At 36.6% G+C, this 17,332-nt stretch overlaps 1 protein-coding gene across 2 annotated transcripts in view; it reads left to right on the top strand.

The window, feature by feature from the left end:
* Positions 1–17,332, top strand: part of samsn1 (SAM domain, SH3 domain and nuclear localization signals 1) — a 134,964-nt gene that overhangs the window by 54,972 nt on the left and 62,660 nt on the right. Inside the window, exon 1 of one of the 2 annotated variants that reach the window (XM_008115688.3) lies at positions 9,622–9,851. The exons of the other annotated variant lie outside the window; for it this stretch is intronic. Coding sequence (XP_008113895.1) covers positions 9,795–9,851 — 57 coding nt within the window. The 5' untranslated portion in view covers positions 9,622–9,794. Of the gene's footprint in view, positions 1–9,621; positions 9,852–17,332 lie in introns of those variants that run through there. 2 annotated transcript variants of the gene reach the window in all.

Raw genomic sequence — 17,332 nt, 5'->3', positions numbered from 1 at the left:
TGTGCAAGGAAACCGACGAAACCATTGATCATATCCTCAGCTGCTGTAAGAAAATCGCACAGACAGACTACAAACAGAGGCACAACTATGTGGCCCAAATGATTCATTGGAACTTATGCCTCAAGTACCACCTCCCAGCAGCAAAGAACTGGTGGGATCACAAACCTGCAAAAGTATTGGAAAATGAACATGCAAAGATACTGTGGGACTTCCGAATCCAGACTGACAAAGTTCTGGAACACAACACACCAGACATCACAGTTGTAGAAAAGAACAAGGTTTGGATCATTGATGTTGCCATCCCAGGTGACAGTCGCATAGATGAAAAACAACAGGAAAAACTCAGCCGCTATCAGGACCTCAAGATTGAACTTCAAAGACTCTGGCAGAAACCAGTACAGGTGGTCCCGGTGGTGATGGGCACACTGGGTGCTGTGCCAAAAGATCTCAGCCGGCATTTGGAAACAATAGACATTGACAAAACCACCATCTGCCAACTGCAAAAGGCCACCCTACTGGGATCTGCACACATCATTAGAAAATACATCACACAGTCCTAGACACTTGGGAAGTGTTCGACTTGTGGTTTTGCGAAACGAAATCCAGCATATCTATCTTGTTTGCTGTGCCATACAACGTCGTTGTGATAATAATAATAATAATAATAATAATAATAATAATAATACATCACACAGTCCTAGACACTTGGGAAGTGTTCGACTAGTGGTTTTGTGAAACGAAATCCAGCATCTCCATCTTGTTTGCTGTGTCATACAACGTCGTTGTGTCAATAATAATAACAACAACAACAACAACAACAACAACAACAACAACTTAATTGCATTCCGCCTTATCTCCCCGAGGGGACTCATAGATGTAGCATACCTGAATTTCAGTAAGGCCTTCGAGAAGGTCCCCCAAGACCTGGCAAACAAACTAGTCAAATGTGAGCTAGGCAAAATTAGGGTAAAGTGGTTAAGTGAACGAACTCAAAGGGTGCTTACCAGTGCTTCTCTTTTTTTTAAAATTTTTATTAAATTTTGAAAATAACAATAAAATCCACTTTAGTGGGTTAGGAAAGTATGGGGGGGGGAGAAAGGATGGGGGGTAGGGAGGGGGGTGGTAGAAAGTGAGGGGGAAAGGAGTAATAAGGGTAGGGGGGGTCAGGGTCCTTGTCGATTCTTGACTTCCATTCTTCTCTATAAAGTTGTCATAACTATTTGTATTATTTATGTTGTTAGTATCATTTTTTTTTGTGTGTCGACAGTTGACACTTCTCCTTCACGTTAAGGGCTTTATAACAATATTCTAACTTTTTTTTTCTTCATCCAGTCCTTTACAGGTGTCCAATCTATCCTTTTTTTTTGGCTTATTTTGTGTTGTTGATAGCAGGAACGTTAGGTAGTCCATATTCATTATATCCCATATTCTTTTTATCCATTCTTCCACTTTGGGTATTAATTTCTGTTTCCATAATCTTGCAAGAACTAATCTGGCAGCTGTTGTTAAGTGTGTAAAGATTTTGTCTTCATTCTTTCCCCATTGGTTATTCGTCATGTCCAATAGAAAGAATTCTGGGAGTAGTGGTATTTTTATCTTTAAAATTTTTTGACATTTGTCGTGGATTTCCCTCCAGTACGGTTTTACCTTCTCACAAGACCACCACATGTGTAGATATGATTCTTCACCTCTTCCACATTTCCAGCATTTAATCTTCTTTCCTTTGGTAAATTTTGATATCCTTTTTGGGGTCAGGTGCCACCTATAGAACATTTTCCACCAATTTTCTTTCAGTTCATAGGCATATGTATAATTTAATTTCTCCCCCCATAAAAGTTCCTATTCCTCTAATAGTATAGTTCTTCCTAGATCTCTTGCCCAATTTGTCATGCACTCTTTTATTTGTTCCTCCATTCCAATAGAAATTTATATATTTTTGCAATTTTCCTCTTTCCCTTGTCTAATATTACATCCCATGGTGTTACCTTATCCTCGAATCCCTGAATCTTATCTTTATTGAAGCTTTCTTTTAATTGATAATACTGGATCCAGGTTAGATTACCATATTTTAATTTTAATTCTTCCTGTGATTTTAATTTTATTTCCCTTCCTTCTTTTTCTAGTATATTTCTATACGTAGGCCATGTGTTCCATCCCAGTTCTCTTCTCTGGCGTGCCTCCATAGAAGACACCCAGAGTGGGGTTTTATTATAGATTCTCTGTATATATTTATTCCAGATCTTGAGTAAGGCTGAACGAATAAAATGGTTGCCAAAATTTTTTTCGATTGATGCTTTGTTGTACCATAGGTACGCATGCCAGCCGGCTCGCAAATCATGTCCTTCCAGGGTCAACATTTTCTTATTGCTTAAATTAATCCAATCCCTTACCCAATCTAATCCGCAGGCTTCTGAGTAAAGGGCAAGGTTCGGTAAACCTAAACCCCCTCTATTTTTGGCATCTGTCAAATTTGTATAATTTATTCTTGGTTTCTTATTATTCCAGATGAATTTTGATATATCTTTATTCCATTCTTTGAATAACTTCTGGTTCCTAATTATTGGAAGGTTTTGGAAAAGATATATCATTTTTGGTAATACATTTGATTTAATAACCGCTATTCTACCCAATAAGGATAATTTTAATGAAGACCAATTCTTGAGATTGTTTTTAATTTCTTTCCATTTATTGATATAGTTGTTTTGGAGTAACTGTGAATTCTTTGTTGTTAGATATATTCCTAGATATTTTATTTTGGTTGGCGTTTTCATACCTGTGATATCACTTATCTGGGATTGTCTTTCTTTTGATACATTTTTGGTTAATATCGTGGATTTATCTTTATTTATTCTGAAACCTGATATTTTGCCGAAGTCTTCTATTTCCCGTAGCCACTTTTTAATATTACTTAATGGATCCTCTATAATGCACACTAAGTCATCCACAAAGGCACGGAGTTTGTATGTCTCTTTGCCTATTTTTAAGCCTTTTAAGTTGTCGTCATCTCTCAAATTATTAAGGAGTAATTCCAATGACATTACAAATATTAGTGGGGATAGGGGACATCCTTGCCTAGTCCCCTTCTCCACCCTAATTTTGTTAGATGATTGACCATTTACCCAGATATTTGCCGTCTGATCTTCGTATATAGCTTGTATCACATTCATAAAATTGTTCCCTATATCCATTTCTCTCATTAACATTTTAAATAAATCCCAATTTATACGGTCAAATACCTTTTCCACATCAACCGTCATTATGGCTACTTCTTTTTGATTATGTTTTTCATAGTATTCAATTATATTTACTAAACTTCGTACGTTGTTTTTAATACTCCTATCTGGTAAAAATCCCGATTGTTCTTCTTTTATCCAATTTGTTAAATATAATTTTAGTCTTTCTGCAATAATTAAAGCAAAGATTTTATAATCCGTATTTAATAGGGAAATAGGTCTATAATTTTTGATGTTATTGGGGTCCGAATTGTCTTTAGGTAACAGTATTATGTTAGCTTCTTTCCAAGATTTAGGTATCTGTTTTTGATGAAGGGCGTTATTCATAACTTTTTGTAAGTGGGGTATCAGATCATCTTTCAATCTGTTATAGTGCTTCTCTTCATCCTGGAAAGAAGTGATGAGTGGAGTGCTACAGGGTTTTGCCCTGTGCCCGGTTCTATTCAACATTTTTTTATTACTTCGATCAGTGGTTCTCAACTTGTAGGTCCCCAGGTGTTTTGGCATACAACTCCCAGAAATCCCAGCCAGTTTTCCAGCTGTTAGGATTTCTGGGAGTTGAAGACCAAAACATCTGGGTTCCCACAGGTTGAAAACCACTGACTTAAATGAAGGGTTAAAAGGCATGGTCATCAAGTTTGCAGATGACACCAAATTGGGAATGATAGCTAATATTCCAGAAGACAAGAACAGAATTCAAAATATTCTTAACAGATTAGACAGATGGGCCAAAACTAACAAAATTAAGTCCAACAAGGACAAATGCAAGATACTCCACTTCGGCAGAAAAAAATGAAATGCAAAGATACAGAATGGGGGATACCTGGCTCGACAGCAGCATGTGTGGAAAAGATCTTGGAGTCCTTGTGGACAACAGTTAAACATGAGCCAAAAATGCGATACGGCAGCAAAAAAAAGCCAATGGAATTTTGGCCTGTATAAATAGGAGTATAGTGTCTAGTGTCAGGGAACTCTCTGCTCCTGAGTGTGGTGGAGGCTCTTTCTTTGGAGGCTTTTAAGCCTAGGCTGGATGGCCATCTTTCAGGGATGCTTTGAATGCAATTTTCCTGCTTCTTGGTAGGGGCTTGGACTGGATGGTCCATGAGGTATCTTCCAACTCTTAGATTCTATGATTCTATGAATGTACTGCAACACATAAACTCATAACCATGGTCCTTGAAATCCTCCTCTTCCAATCATACTTGGGTAATCAAGTGCCTCATATTTCTTACTGAATAACATAAAACAAAAAATGGCTTAGCTATGCCACTTAATGAACATAGATCAGAACATTATATATACAATGGACATACAGCTTTGCCTTGGTTAGAAGGTTCAAGAGAAAACTATGGTGCAACATTCTAGTAGTCAGAAGCCCCTTGTATGCTTTAAGCAACCAATTATATGGGTTTTTTAAAATATATATATATATGCAAAGCCACCTCAAATAAACACAAAGTGGTGTTTTGGCTGCCAAAAATACTTCTAGGACAGGTGGTATTCATGGACTTGGAATCAGCATTCTTGCTCTGTCCTGTTGTCCTTCCCACCTAACTGACGCCTGTTTACACAGGGCCTTAGTAGAGAGCTTTTTCAGTGAATCAAACATAGTGGCTAATCTACATAAGGATTCTTGATAGATAAACTAAGGTTAACTTTACTTATGCACAAATGAAGGGAAAGAAAAACATTGGATCTTTGTTGACTCAGGTTGAAATTCAATGTTTCCATTTAATGCCTAACATCTTGCAGCTCTTCAAAATATTTATCAAAAGCTAAAAAAAAAAATCCACTGGCAGCTTATTTTCAAGTCTCCACTGCTTCACCTATGAATATTAGTGTTCTGTAGAAAGCCATTTCAACTTGATTATATATTCTAAAGATACACTTGGATCTAATTTTATGCTGTGATACAGAGGAAAAGATCTCACATATAGGTCAACAAATCCCTTATCAAATATGGCATTTCCTATGTAGATTACTTGTATGAACAGTAAGGAATTCTATAGCATTAATTATATGCTTTTTTAAAAAATGAAAGAGCAACTGTGAGGGATGTTCACGTCATTTACAATCAGTCATTAAATCTGTTTTCGCATACAATCACACACATAGGCACACACACATTCACATGCTCCCTATTCTCTGACCAATGCTACACACTCCATTCTTCATATTAAAGACCATTTGGGAATTAAAAAGATAAAAATCTCAGACTACATTAGCTCTCCAGACATTAACATTCATTCAAGACTCCTACTTAACTAAATTATGTGCTTGTAATGTTACTGATGTCAGTCTTTTTCTCTGTTTGGTATTTTCTATAACTAGTGCAGGGGTCAAACTTTCAAGGACAAAGAGATAATCAGGTCAGCCTTCAAGCCACTATAATTTTTCTGATGCATGAAGAGAGGAAATAGATATGGGTGGGCACTATATCTCCTGAAATGGTCTCTTTCTTCCTGTTTAACGATAAATATTCCAGTGAAAGGAAGCTCATATATTACCCTACATATGCATTCTCTTTTTATTAATCACACAGACGTTAACAGTGGGCAGAAAAGGGATTAATATTTGAATTATCAGGATAGTTCCATTTCTTCTTAAAGGGCTATGTTCTGCTTTTAGGGTAGCAGGAATGGGCTGTAACAAATTTATAACTGGATGAATTGGTGGTGTAATTACTGTAAAGCACAGAACGTGCCTCACCAGATTATGTGATAAATGTGTAACCGGGTGGATTGTGTTCTTGTATTTGTCCTCATATAATTTCATTGTCAGTTGGGTCAGTTTTCTACATTGGCATTTCAGTTACCATCATCAGATGCATGAGGATGAAGTGATTTGCCCTTCCAGATATTTCATTTTTGACCTCATTTCAAAAATACAGGACAGATTATCATCACTGATTTAACACAAGTCAAACTCCTCAAAAACCTAGTGAAAACTTTACTGAAGAGTCATCCCTGAGTATAGGGTCCAATCTACAGGGAACAGTTTAAGATAATGTCTCACATATTATTTTGGTTAAATAAATTAAACTGATTCATTATGGAATAGATAAGAACACTGTCACAGGGATCCATAAGTGATGGGGAAAATATGGTCAAAGAGTTTTTGTCAATGGCTGCACTTCAAACTGAAAGGAGGTCTCGACTGAAGTATCTCAGGGTTCCGTCCTAGGACTATTAACCTTCAACATTTCAGTCAATAACCGATGGTGGGAGTAGAGGAAATTCTTATCACGTTTGTAGATGACACAAAACTGGGTGCAGTAGCTAACACAATGGAGAACAGAAACAAAATTGCCAGGAACTTAGTTAAACTAGAATACTGGGAAGAATAATAAACTGAAATTCATTAGAGAAAAAGCAAAAGTCTACATTTATGCCACAAAACCAAATGCCCAGATATAAGATAGAAAATATATAGCTCAGCAGTACTACATTCCAAGCAGATCTTGGGAATATTGGTCATAAATTGAACATGAGTCAGCAGCGTGGTGCTGCAACAAAGAAGGTGAATGCTATTTTAGCCTGCATTAATAGAAGTAGAGTTTCCAGAGTGAGAGGAGTAATATATTTTGAGTTGGTTAGGCCTCATTTGAAGTACTGTGCATAATTCTGGTGGCTTCATTTTTAAGGATGCTATACACAATTTGGAGCAGGTTCAAAGAATAGCAACAAAAATGATAAGAGGCATGAAAATTAGAACATATGGACAAAAGTTGAAGTTGCTCAGCATGGTCAGCCTGGTGAAGAGAAGGTGGAACCAATTGTTTAGAGATGTAGTGGGGTCTCCTCTGGACATCTTCAAAAATAGGCTGGACAGCGACATAGTGATAATATTTTCATTAGAGATCCTACACTGAGCATGGGGTGGACTATATGGCTCATTTGTCTGCTTCTAACTTTATGATTTTATGAAATAAATGAAATTGTACTTGGGACACTGGTCCCATTTTTGATATATAGAGCAGGCTGCATTCTCACTGAATTGTAACCATAAATGCCTTCTTAAAAGCTTATCCAAGCATCTGACAGAAAATAGTCACAAGACCTTTATAAATGACTGATGTTGCCTCTACAACCTTTCTTTGTTGGGTACTCATAATATCTGAACATAATATTGCTTCTTGAGATTTGCATAAATATATGTAGTGACTAGAATAATAAAATTAGAAAGGTAACTCACCTTAACAGTGATGTATAGGCATCAAACACCTTACTCTGGAATATTTATTGCTAACTCCAGAAAGGGAGAGGCCATTTTCAAAGATATAGTACTTACCTATTCTTCCTCCTTCATGCATCACAGGGGGTGGGGGAATAAAAAAGATTGTACATGATAAGGAAAATAGAAGCAGCTGTTATATTTTTGTCATTTTTGCCAATTTTAAAACTTTCCCCTTTAGTTATAAAATATCCGGATTTAAGCAATATGCATTACTAATGTGCATTGGATCTGGATCTGGACAAACAGATTAGTCTGCTTGGTTCAGTTCTACTGTTTCCTCAGGCAAAGCATGCTGACCTCCAAACATATCCAAATTGAAAATGGGCCTTTCTTGGAATTCCAGGGCAAAAACAAAGCAAAACTTTGCCTTTTAGGTTTCATACAGTAGGGTAGGGAGAAAGGGAAGGAGTCACTGAAAGGCCCATGTTCTAAATCTGGGGAAGATTTTAACAAGGGTCCTTCAATTGTATTTTTGGAGAAGCAGTGATCAGTTCATAAGTATACAGTTATTTCCTCATTTTTCAGCTGCTGAATTGTTTCAAATGCATGTTTTCAATGTTCAGTATGGGTTTCTAGGGTGGAGTGGTTTGCGTTAGTTGAAATTACTTCCTCTTTATATTAATCAAATTCTTTTCTCATCAATATAAATGTTTAATTGACCAAGAAAGGTATAGCTCTTTGGTAGATTTAAGTGGATTTTGCTACATTGCCAGTATGTCTACCCCTGAATGTGTTTCCTGGATTTGAAGAGACTGATTTCGCTGCAGCAGGGGAATCTTAAAGAAGAGGGAGCTAAAGAGTGTAACTTAACTCTTGTGGTTTCTACTTTCTACAAAGATAAAACTTTTTCATTTAGTCTATATTTGGCAAGTTTTACCTTGAAGCTTTACCAGATGCAACAATACACACACTTTTAAAAAAAAATTCACTCTTTTCTGCATAAGACCTGTGACTTCACATAAATCAAAGATAGCCTGGATCCCAAGAGAAGTTACTTTACTGCTACTAATGGAGTTTAAATTTTACTGTCCTTTATCTCAGTCCATGACCAAGAATGGGGGCATCCTCATCTTGCATTGAGACCCCTCTAGAACAATGAAACACAACTGAAACAATATCTGATATAAAATTTAGACTTGTGACTCTTGGCATTATTCTGTTGTCATGTATTTTTCTTACATCAGTTGTCTGCTGAAGAAGTCAGTGGAGCTTTGAAAGCTTGCATGCTGTCTTTTCTGCATTTTGGTTGGCCAATAAATGTTTTGATCTAATGTTGATAGTAAATAGAGAAGCTATACAGCTGGTTGTAGTGATTTCACTGTTCTACACAAGCAAGTTGGCTGACTGATTGCTATTTTAATCAGTCCATTATCCAAACACATTTCAGCCTATAATGCCTCCCATGACAAAAGAAACCAGCATTAGGATCAAAGAACAGAGTTACACAAGCTCTAAAATACTTCTTAAAATGGCTGTAAGACTTTGAAAGATTATCCCTGGCACCAAATCAACAATACTGCAGTTTTAGACACCAAGCACCTCATCAGATGGTCTTTGGGCTTTGTTTCCATGCACTAAAGAAACAGATCCCCACAGAGTCCCATGGAGGCCATCAGTTGATGTAGGGGTATTTCCAGTGGGACTCTGTGGAGCTCAGTTTCCTAATCATATGGAAACAAAGCCCAAAGACTGTTTTCAGGAGTTGGGTGTTATCTGACTCCAAGCAGCAGAACATGGGAAAAAGTGTGGGAAAGTTGGGGAAAAGCCCAGTAAGCACGTCTGTCTGTTGAGGTCCTATGTTAACCTCTCTGAAGAGGGTGTTCCACAAATCTGGTGCTTCTGCTAAAAAGGTTCTCTTCTTTGTTCGAAGAACCTGAGGAAAGTCCTTGAATAATGATGAATAAAATGCTGTTTTGAGTTAGGCTTTTAAATGTTCAAACCAACACTTGAGTTCACTCCAAAATGGACTTGTAGCTAATTCAGTTTTTAAGCACTTGAATGATACAATCTCAACAATGTTCCTTTGAAAGCTACCTTGAAATAAATGTAAAGAAAAAAATTAAAGAAGTGGTGCCTGATGAGTTATACCCACAGCTTCCTTTCTTTCTTTTTGGCCAATTTTTTCTCTTTTCTTTACGTCTTCCTTCCTCTGTATATTTAGTGAGATTTAGCAGAGAGACAGTGAAGTCACATCCTTAGCAGAATAAGGAAGTTTTAGTTTGCTGATGTGAGCTCTGTGTATCATTCACTGTTACTTGTTTGCTGAGAAAAACTGAAAAATTCTGTCTTGTAAGGATATTTTCAAAAAATATTCTGAATTATAATATGCTGAAGCGAAAACCCTCCAATGCTTCGGAGAAGGAAAAATCACAAAAACCAAAGGTAAGAAAAGTTAACATTTACTTTTAAGACAAATAAACAGCATAATTCTGTTATTTAAAAGCAATCTAGGCTATTCAGCAACAAAATTATAGGATTAACTTTTTCAGCGCGCTTGTCTTAGTTTACTAGAACTGAAGACCACTTGATATGCTCATTGTAGAAACCCTCTATGGCAATAATTTTACACAAACAGCTTTTTGCATTAAATGTATAGCCCTGTGTAGACATTATTGCCACCTAATGCACTATCCTTTACCCATATTCAGCAGAAAAAATGTGTTTTTCAAACTGTGTTCAACATGCTATCCTAAGCAATTCCCAGGTGCTGTTTAAGGAAATTCCATCTCCTTAATCCCTAAATTTCAGAGAGATATGCGTATTCTGATTTGCTCTACTCAATACCTATAGTGATCGAAGATATGGCTTATTTTTTTACACAAAGATTCTGGTTTCAAGAAAATGGCTGTGCAAAGCTATTAATTATTAATCATAAATTACTAACCTTTGATAGGATGGTATGTGTGAATTAGCTGTCATTTATACAGGAGCATTGCAATTACAGCAAAGCTAGCCTGTGTGTTGTGTGTGTGTCTTCGAGTCACCTCTCAATTTATGGAGATCTTATGAATTTCATAGGGTTTTGTTAGGAAAGGGATCCTCTGAGGTGGTCTTCTCATTTCTTTCTTCTGTAATATAGCCTCCATCACCTGGTATTTGTAGATATCCTCATTTCCAAATATTAATCAGGATTGTTTCTGCTTAGTTCCCAAGATCAGTCAGGCCACTACCCAATTATTTGTATACAAACTCAGTAATGTTTTTAAGTATTATAAAATAAACATTCGTAAGAATCGGGAAAGTAGGTTTTCCCTCAAGAAATAATATTGTGAGTTTTTTGTTTTCTTAAGATGACTAGATTGTGGGTGTTTTTAATCTGAATTGGTAAGTAGTTTTTATTGGTATGCCTTTGCTGGTAGTCTCTGTTTCTCATATGGCTTTGTATCACTGGCTTTTAACCTTCATATGTTATGTTAAAAATTCCTGCATTTTATGAGTTATGGAATATTTTAGAATCTCAATGAGAATTTCATTGTATAAAAATGCCTGGTGTCTGAGCAGTACTTTGTGCAGAACCAGATATATACTGTTCAACCACATAGAAGACACAAACTGGAATATAAATAAAACAAAATGTGTACTTAGGGTATTTCTTAACCCTGCTGAATTCTAACAGCTTTCCTCCATGTGGTAAAAAAAAAAGTAAGTTGAATGGCACTAACTCACTGTCTCACTGTCTCAAGGTCTACCAAAAAGAGCATTGAACATTTTTATATTGCCTAGGACAAAAAATGCCACATTGTGAAAACTCACTAGATTTACTGCAAGAAGTTTTATCCCAGTCTTTTTATGTGTAGGGGGTGAAATGGTGAAATAAAGTGGATCCCTTTAGACAAATCACCAATTTACATGTTTTGTTTTAATTTATAAGGCCCCATGAATGTCATCAAATATTTGTCTATCATTTTGGAGAAAGAAAAATTCCAAAATATTCTGCTGTATGCCAGCCAGTATCAAGTTTCTCCCTTGACTATTTTAATGGTCTCATACTATTTTTATATCAGTTTTGATGTTATTATATGCCTTCAAATTGTCTCCAACTTATAGCAACACTGCATCAAACTTTTCTAGGCAACATTTGTTCACAAGGGGTTTGCCATTGCCCTTTTCTGAGGCTGAGAGAGTATGATTTGCCCAAGAGGGTTTCCATGGTTAAGTGGGATTTAAACTCCAGAGTTGTAGTCATACACCCAAACAACTACACCATGCTAACTCCCATACTTTCCATGCATATACATGTCAAATCCAAAAGAAAAATAAGGTCAACTGATAATCAACTGATAATACCAATTAGGTCTTTGATATCAGGAATGGAAAAAAACCCAAACTAAAACTAATCCTCCCTTTGTCGTGCTGAATTTTGCAACTTGCTTCCTCAAAGTAACGCAGTTGGCAAATTTACCATATGGTTGAGAAATGTTTAAAGAACACTACTATAGTTGCAAAGGCACTGGTACAATTTCGCAACTAACCTCCTTGCATGTCTTCTTCACTAGCCAGACTTTAACAAAAAAACATTTGCTTTTTGCAAATGGTACCAATATGTGTATTTAAATGATTTCTATAATAATCAAATAGGAATTTACAATTGGTTCAATTCTGTGAGGTATAGACATAGATATACGTATTCTCTGTGTTTGTAAAGTGGCTTTTTTAAATTCTAGAACAGCAGACTACATTATATGCATGCATATAAGAATATAACAGTCAGTTTATTCTCAGGGCACTTTAATATACCAATTTCTCTTTTTCTCTCATTGTTGCACATAACACATACACACATGTACCTTGATAACAAGGGTTTTATTTTAAGGTTTCACATCCACCTTCTTTTCTGTCTTGTCTAATCTCTAATGGTGCTATTTTGTGTATGGTTGCATACACAAATAGTTTGATTTCAATTAACATCCCGGAGGCTGGGGGCAGGGGAACCTTACCCTTCACTGTAGACTTAGGAAAAAGCAAAGTTTTGCAGCATTGTCCAGCTTATGTTCTTCTTCAAGCTTTTGCTCTCTTGATTTTAAAAGAGACAACCATTAAATTTCCTTTGAACTTCATTGGTTGACTTACATTGGAATTTAGAAACAAGTCATTAATTACATTATTCAATTCAATGATTTAGGCATGGGCAAGTTAGGAATGAAGATAGTCTTCTTTGTACCCAGGTGGTCACTCGAAAGAAGACACTCTTTTGGGGATCTTCAACTGTTTGGGGAGACAGTTGGAGAAAGGGGGGCAGGGGGTGGTTTTTTGCTGAGTGGGGAAGAATCTCTCCAATCATCAAACTTATGCACCTGTTTCTTTTTCACACTAGACTGGTATTGAATGTAGTAAAATCATGGACTGTATTTTTCAGTTTCATTCTGTAAAGGTTTGATGTAGTTAAGTTCAATTTAATTAACTTTCATTTAAGTACCAATTGAAAATAAACCTAAAGCATTTCGCCTCTTCTAATGCTACTGCAATTTCATTATTTTAGTATATTAATTCTTAAGTAAATGCATTAACTTTTTCCCACCAACATTCCTATATCTTCATACACTACACATGTAGAGTGTTTGATATTATTATAGGTGTCATTGAAGGGTGTGGTATCTAGTTTGAAGAAGTACTCTGTTGTAGACCTCTAGTGTTTTTGGCCAGGGAAAGTGTGTAATTGTATCATGATCATGTACTGTTGGACAAGGGCATAACATGTATTTTAAACTAGTAATGTGATATGTCAGACTCCCTGGTGGAGCAGCAGGTTAAACCGCTGAACTGCTGAACTTGCTGACTAAAAGGTCAGTGGTTCGAATCCAGAGAGTGGGGTGAGCTCTCGCTATTAGCCCCAACTTCTGCCAACCTAGCAGTTCAAAAACATGCAAATGTGAGTTGATCAATAGGTACCATTCCAGCAGGAAGGTAACTGCGCTCCATGCACTCATGCCGGCTGCATGACCTTGGAGGTGTCTACAGACAATGCTAGCTCTTCAGCTTAGAAATGGAGATGTGCACTAACCCCAGAGTCAGACAGAACTAGACTTAATGTCAGGGAAAAACCTTTACCTTTACCTAATATCTGTTATAAATGTATGGAATTGAAATTCCTATGGATCAGATCAATTCTTTTTAATTTTATGCAATAGGTCCTCTGTATTATAGCAGATAATGTTTCTGTTGTACTCAACTTTCAATATTATTTGAATACCTGGAGCATGTTTAAAAGGCCAGGATGTTCACTCTGAGGATGGTATACAGTTAATGAATATTAACTAGCTCAGTATAGTTTTCTAACATTATTTCAAAGGCATTTCAGAGTATCAGCTTTAAAATACAAAATGTTGGATTCATTAAAGAAGAAAGTGTATATAATTAACAAGAAACTCTGAGGATCACACCAGCTTGCTTTTATACTTTATTTATTTTGTAGGCACATTTTTCCATGTTTGCATTTTATTCTAACAATAATTAGGGTCGATGAGCTAATGATGAACTACATGCTTCCAGCTTCCAACTGGGTAAATGTATGCTTAGAGGCAAAGATGGCACATAGATCTGTAATGAAAGATCCTCAGCAGACTTTTTCAAGAAAGCAACTGTCAGGGCATTTGCAGCTTCTGCAAACCCATACCAAACAGACAACATCTGGGTGTGATGATTTGTGCGGAAAATACCTGTGAGCTTTATCAGATGAAGATTTGCATGTATAATGCTATGGAAACATGTCTTTGTATGTCAAAAGAAAACTGGAGGTGTCATTACAGATAAGGTTTTCTTGTTTCCTGCAGGCCTAAATTAAACTGGGTCAGAGCTAACAATTATGTCTTTGCTGCATGCATTTGTGTGGTTTGTTTCTGCAGCCAACATTGCTATTGAGTTTCTTGCATTTCTACACAGATGCTCAGGTTGGGAAACTGCTAAAACTAACCAAAATCCAGAACTGGGAAATGTGTTCACTTACTAAGTTTATTTATGTAGATTTATTCTAGAACTAACAATTGGATTTGTGTTATTTGGCTACTTCCAAGTACAGACAGTCCCAAGTTATGAACAAGATAGGTTCTGTAAGTTTGTTCTTAAACTGAATTTGTATGTAAGTCAAAACAGGTACATTTTTAAGTGCAACTCCATATATATATACATACACACACACACACACACACATGCTACCTTGAGAAGCATAGGGACTGCTTAACACCCCTGTGGTGTTAGTTTTCCTGTCTGTGCCCTTGTTCAGAAGATTTCACCTCACTTTCTGTCTCTGTGATATTTTTTTTTAAATGGCTTGTTGTGGAAAGAAGGATTGGTGATAAAGCTTCAGTTGAGATCTTTTCCCCATGATAACTCTCAGGAGTTAAATAATTTCCCTTCTGAGGAGTAGATTTCTCTCACTTCCTGTTGTCTCACTCCCATTCTTAACTATGGGTCGTTTGTAAATTGGATGTTTGTAATTGGGGACTGGCTGTGTTTAGAAATGAACTTAATTACTTCTGTCCTCATTAATAATATATTAGTGCTTTTGACTATATCAGCTTTCCCCATGAAATTATTTTCATTTACATTTCCCTTGCTCTTATTAATATAAAGTTTGTATTCATATACAGTATTTTAATATTCTGCCCCTCCCTCAACTTCCAAAATTTTAAATATAATTTAAGAGGTTGTGATATTTAATGTGTCTTATAATAAATTGTGAATTTTTTTAAAGAAAAACTTCATAGAATCATAGAGTTGGAAGAGACCTCATGGGTCATCCAGTCCAACCCTCTGCCAGGAAGCAGGAAAATCTCATTCAAAGCACCCCTGACAGATGGTCATCCAGCCTCTACTTAAAAGCTTCCAAAGAAGGAGGCTCCACCACATTCCAGGGGAGAGAGTTCCACTGCTGAACAGCTCTCACAGTTAGGAAATTCTTCCTAATGTTCAGGTGAAATCTCCTTTCCTGTAGTTTGAAGCCATTGTTCTGAGTCCTAGTCTCCAAGGGGGCAGAAAACAAGCTTGCTCCCTCCACCCTATGACTTCCCCTCACATATTTATACATGGCTATCATGTCTTCTCTCAGCCTTCTCTCCAGCAGGCTAAACATGCCCAGCTCTTTCAGCCACTCCTCATAGGGCTTGTTCTCCAGACCCTTGATCATTTTAGTCGCTCTCCTCTGGACACTTTCCAGCTTGTCAACATCTCCCTTCAATTGTGGTGCCCAGAATTGAACACAGTATTCCAGGTGTGGTCTGACCAAGGCAGAATAGAGGGGTAGCATGACTTCCCTGGACCGAGATGCTATACTCCTATTTATGCAGGCCAAAACCCCATAGGCTTTCTTCACCACCACATCACATGTTTAACTTGTTGTCCACAAGGACTCCAAAATCTTTTTCACACATACTGCTGTCAAGCCAGACATCCTGCATTTTTTATCTTTCCATTTCATTTTTTCTGCCTAAGTGGAGTATCATGCATTTATCCCTGTTGAACTTCATTTTGTTAGTTTCAGCCCATTTCTCTAGTCTGTTAAGATCGTTTTGAATTCTGCTCCTGTCTTCTGGAGTATTGGCTATCCCTCCCAATTTGGTGTCATCTACAAACTTAATGATCATGCCTTCTAAGCCTTCATTTAAGTCATTAATAAAGATGTTGAACAGAAACGGACCCAGGACGGAGCCCTGCGGCACTGCACTCATCACTTCTTTCCAGGATAAAGAAGACACATTGGTGAGCACTCTTTGAGTTCATTCACTTAACCAATTACAGGTTCACCTAACCTACCGTAGTTTTGCCTAGCCCATATTTGACTAGCTTGTTTACCAGAAGGTCATGGGGGACCTTGTCGAAGGCCTTACTAAAATCCAGATACGCTACATCCACGGCGTTCCCCGCATCTACCCAACTTGTAACTCTATTGAAAACCGAGATCAGATCAGTCTGGCATGATTTGTTTTTGATAAATCCATGTTGACTATTAGCAATGACCACATTTGTTTCTAAATGTTTTCAGACCACCCTCCCCCAGCACACGTTAAAACATTAGAGAAAGTGAATATATTTTAGAGTCCATTTTATGTCATGTTTCCTTGTGACTGTAAACATCAAATCCATGTGATCAATAAAACGTTAGATTTTAAAAATGTAAGGGTATTTTGGATATTATTCTTTCAGTTAAATATTAGTGATTAGTGTTTATAAGAAAATACTTTAAAAAGTTGCAAGGCAGGAGGAAAAACAAAGGATGTGGTTAAAGCTCCTTTTTGTATAGCGATAAAAATCTGCCAGTAAACCATGCCATATGATTCTAATCTACTAACCATATTTTTTTTAAAAAAGTAGACAATAAAACATACACAGTCAAATAACTCCCCTCACACATGATAATATAGATAAATAGTCCATGAAAGCATAGAGACTTTCCCGTTCCTTTGTGTTTTCATGTTACCTTCATATTCATGATTTTGGATTCAAACTCTTTCTTGCAATATACCAGATTTTTTTTTCATTCTTCCCTCTCTTGTGTTCTTCATACTCCCTGTCCAACTCATTGTGTGTTAAATTCAAGCAACTTTTCAGGAATTGACTTTCACTAATTTCCACCAAGCCTTTTTGAATTATTATTTAGGATGTATTGTTAAAGTATCAACATGCAATACAGGTTGATTACCCCTTATTTAAAATGCTTGGGACCAAAATATTTTTTTGGATTTCAGATTTATTCATTTATTTATGTTTAGAATACCTCTATGAAAAGTCCTTAATAATGCCAGATGTTCTGTAGAAATTTTTAAAGTGGGAAGATGGCATGTAGATTTGCAAAACCTGGGACTTTCAGAGACTTTCTTCTTGTCTAGAGATTATCTACACTGATTATTTTGCACTGTCAGTTTCCCCAT

The sequence above is a fragment of the Anolis carolinensis genome, chromosome 3 (assembly GCF_035594765.1).
Source record: "Anolis carolinensis isolate JA03-04 chromosome 3, rAnoCar3.1.pri, whole genome shotgun sequence".
Taxonomy (NCBI): Eukaryota; Metazoa; Chordata; class Lepidosauria; order Squamata; family Dactyloidae; genus Anolis; species Anolis carolinensis.
Note: the sequence above shows the minus strand (reverse complement) of the source record. Positions and strands in the feature narration are given on the sequence as shown.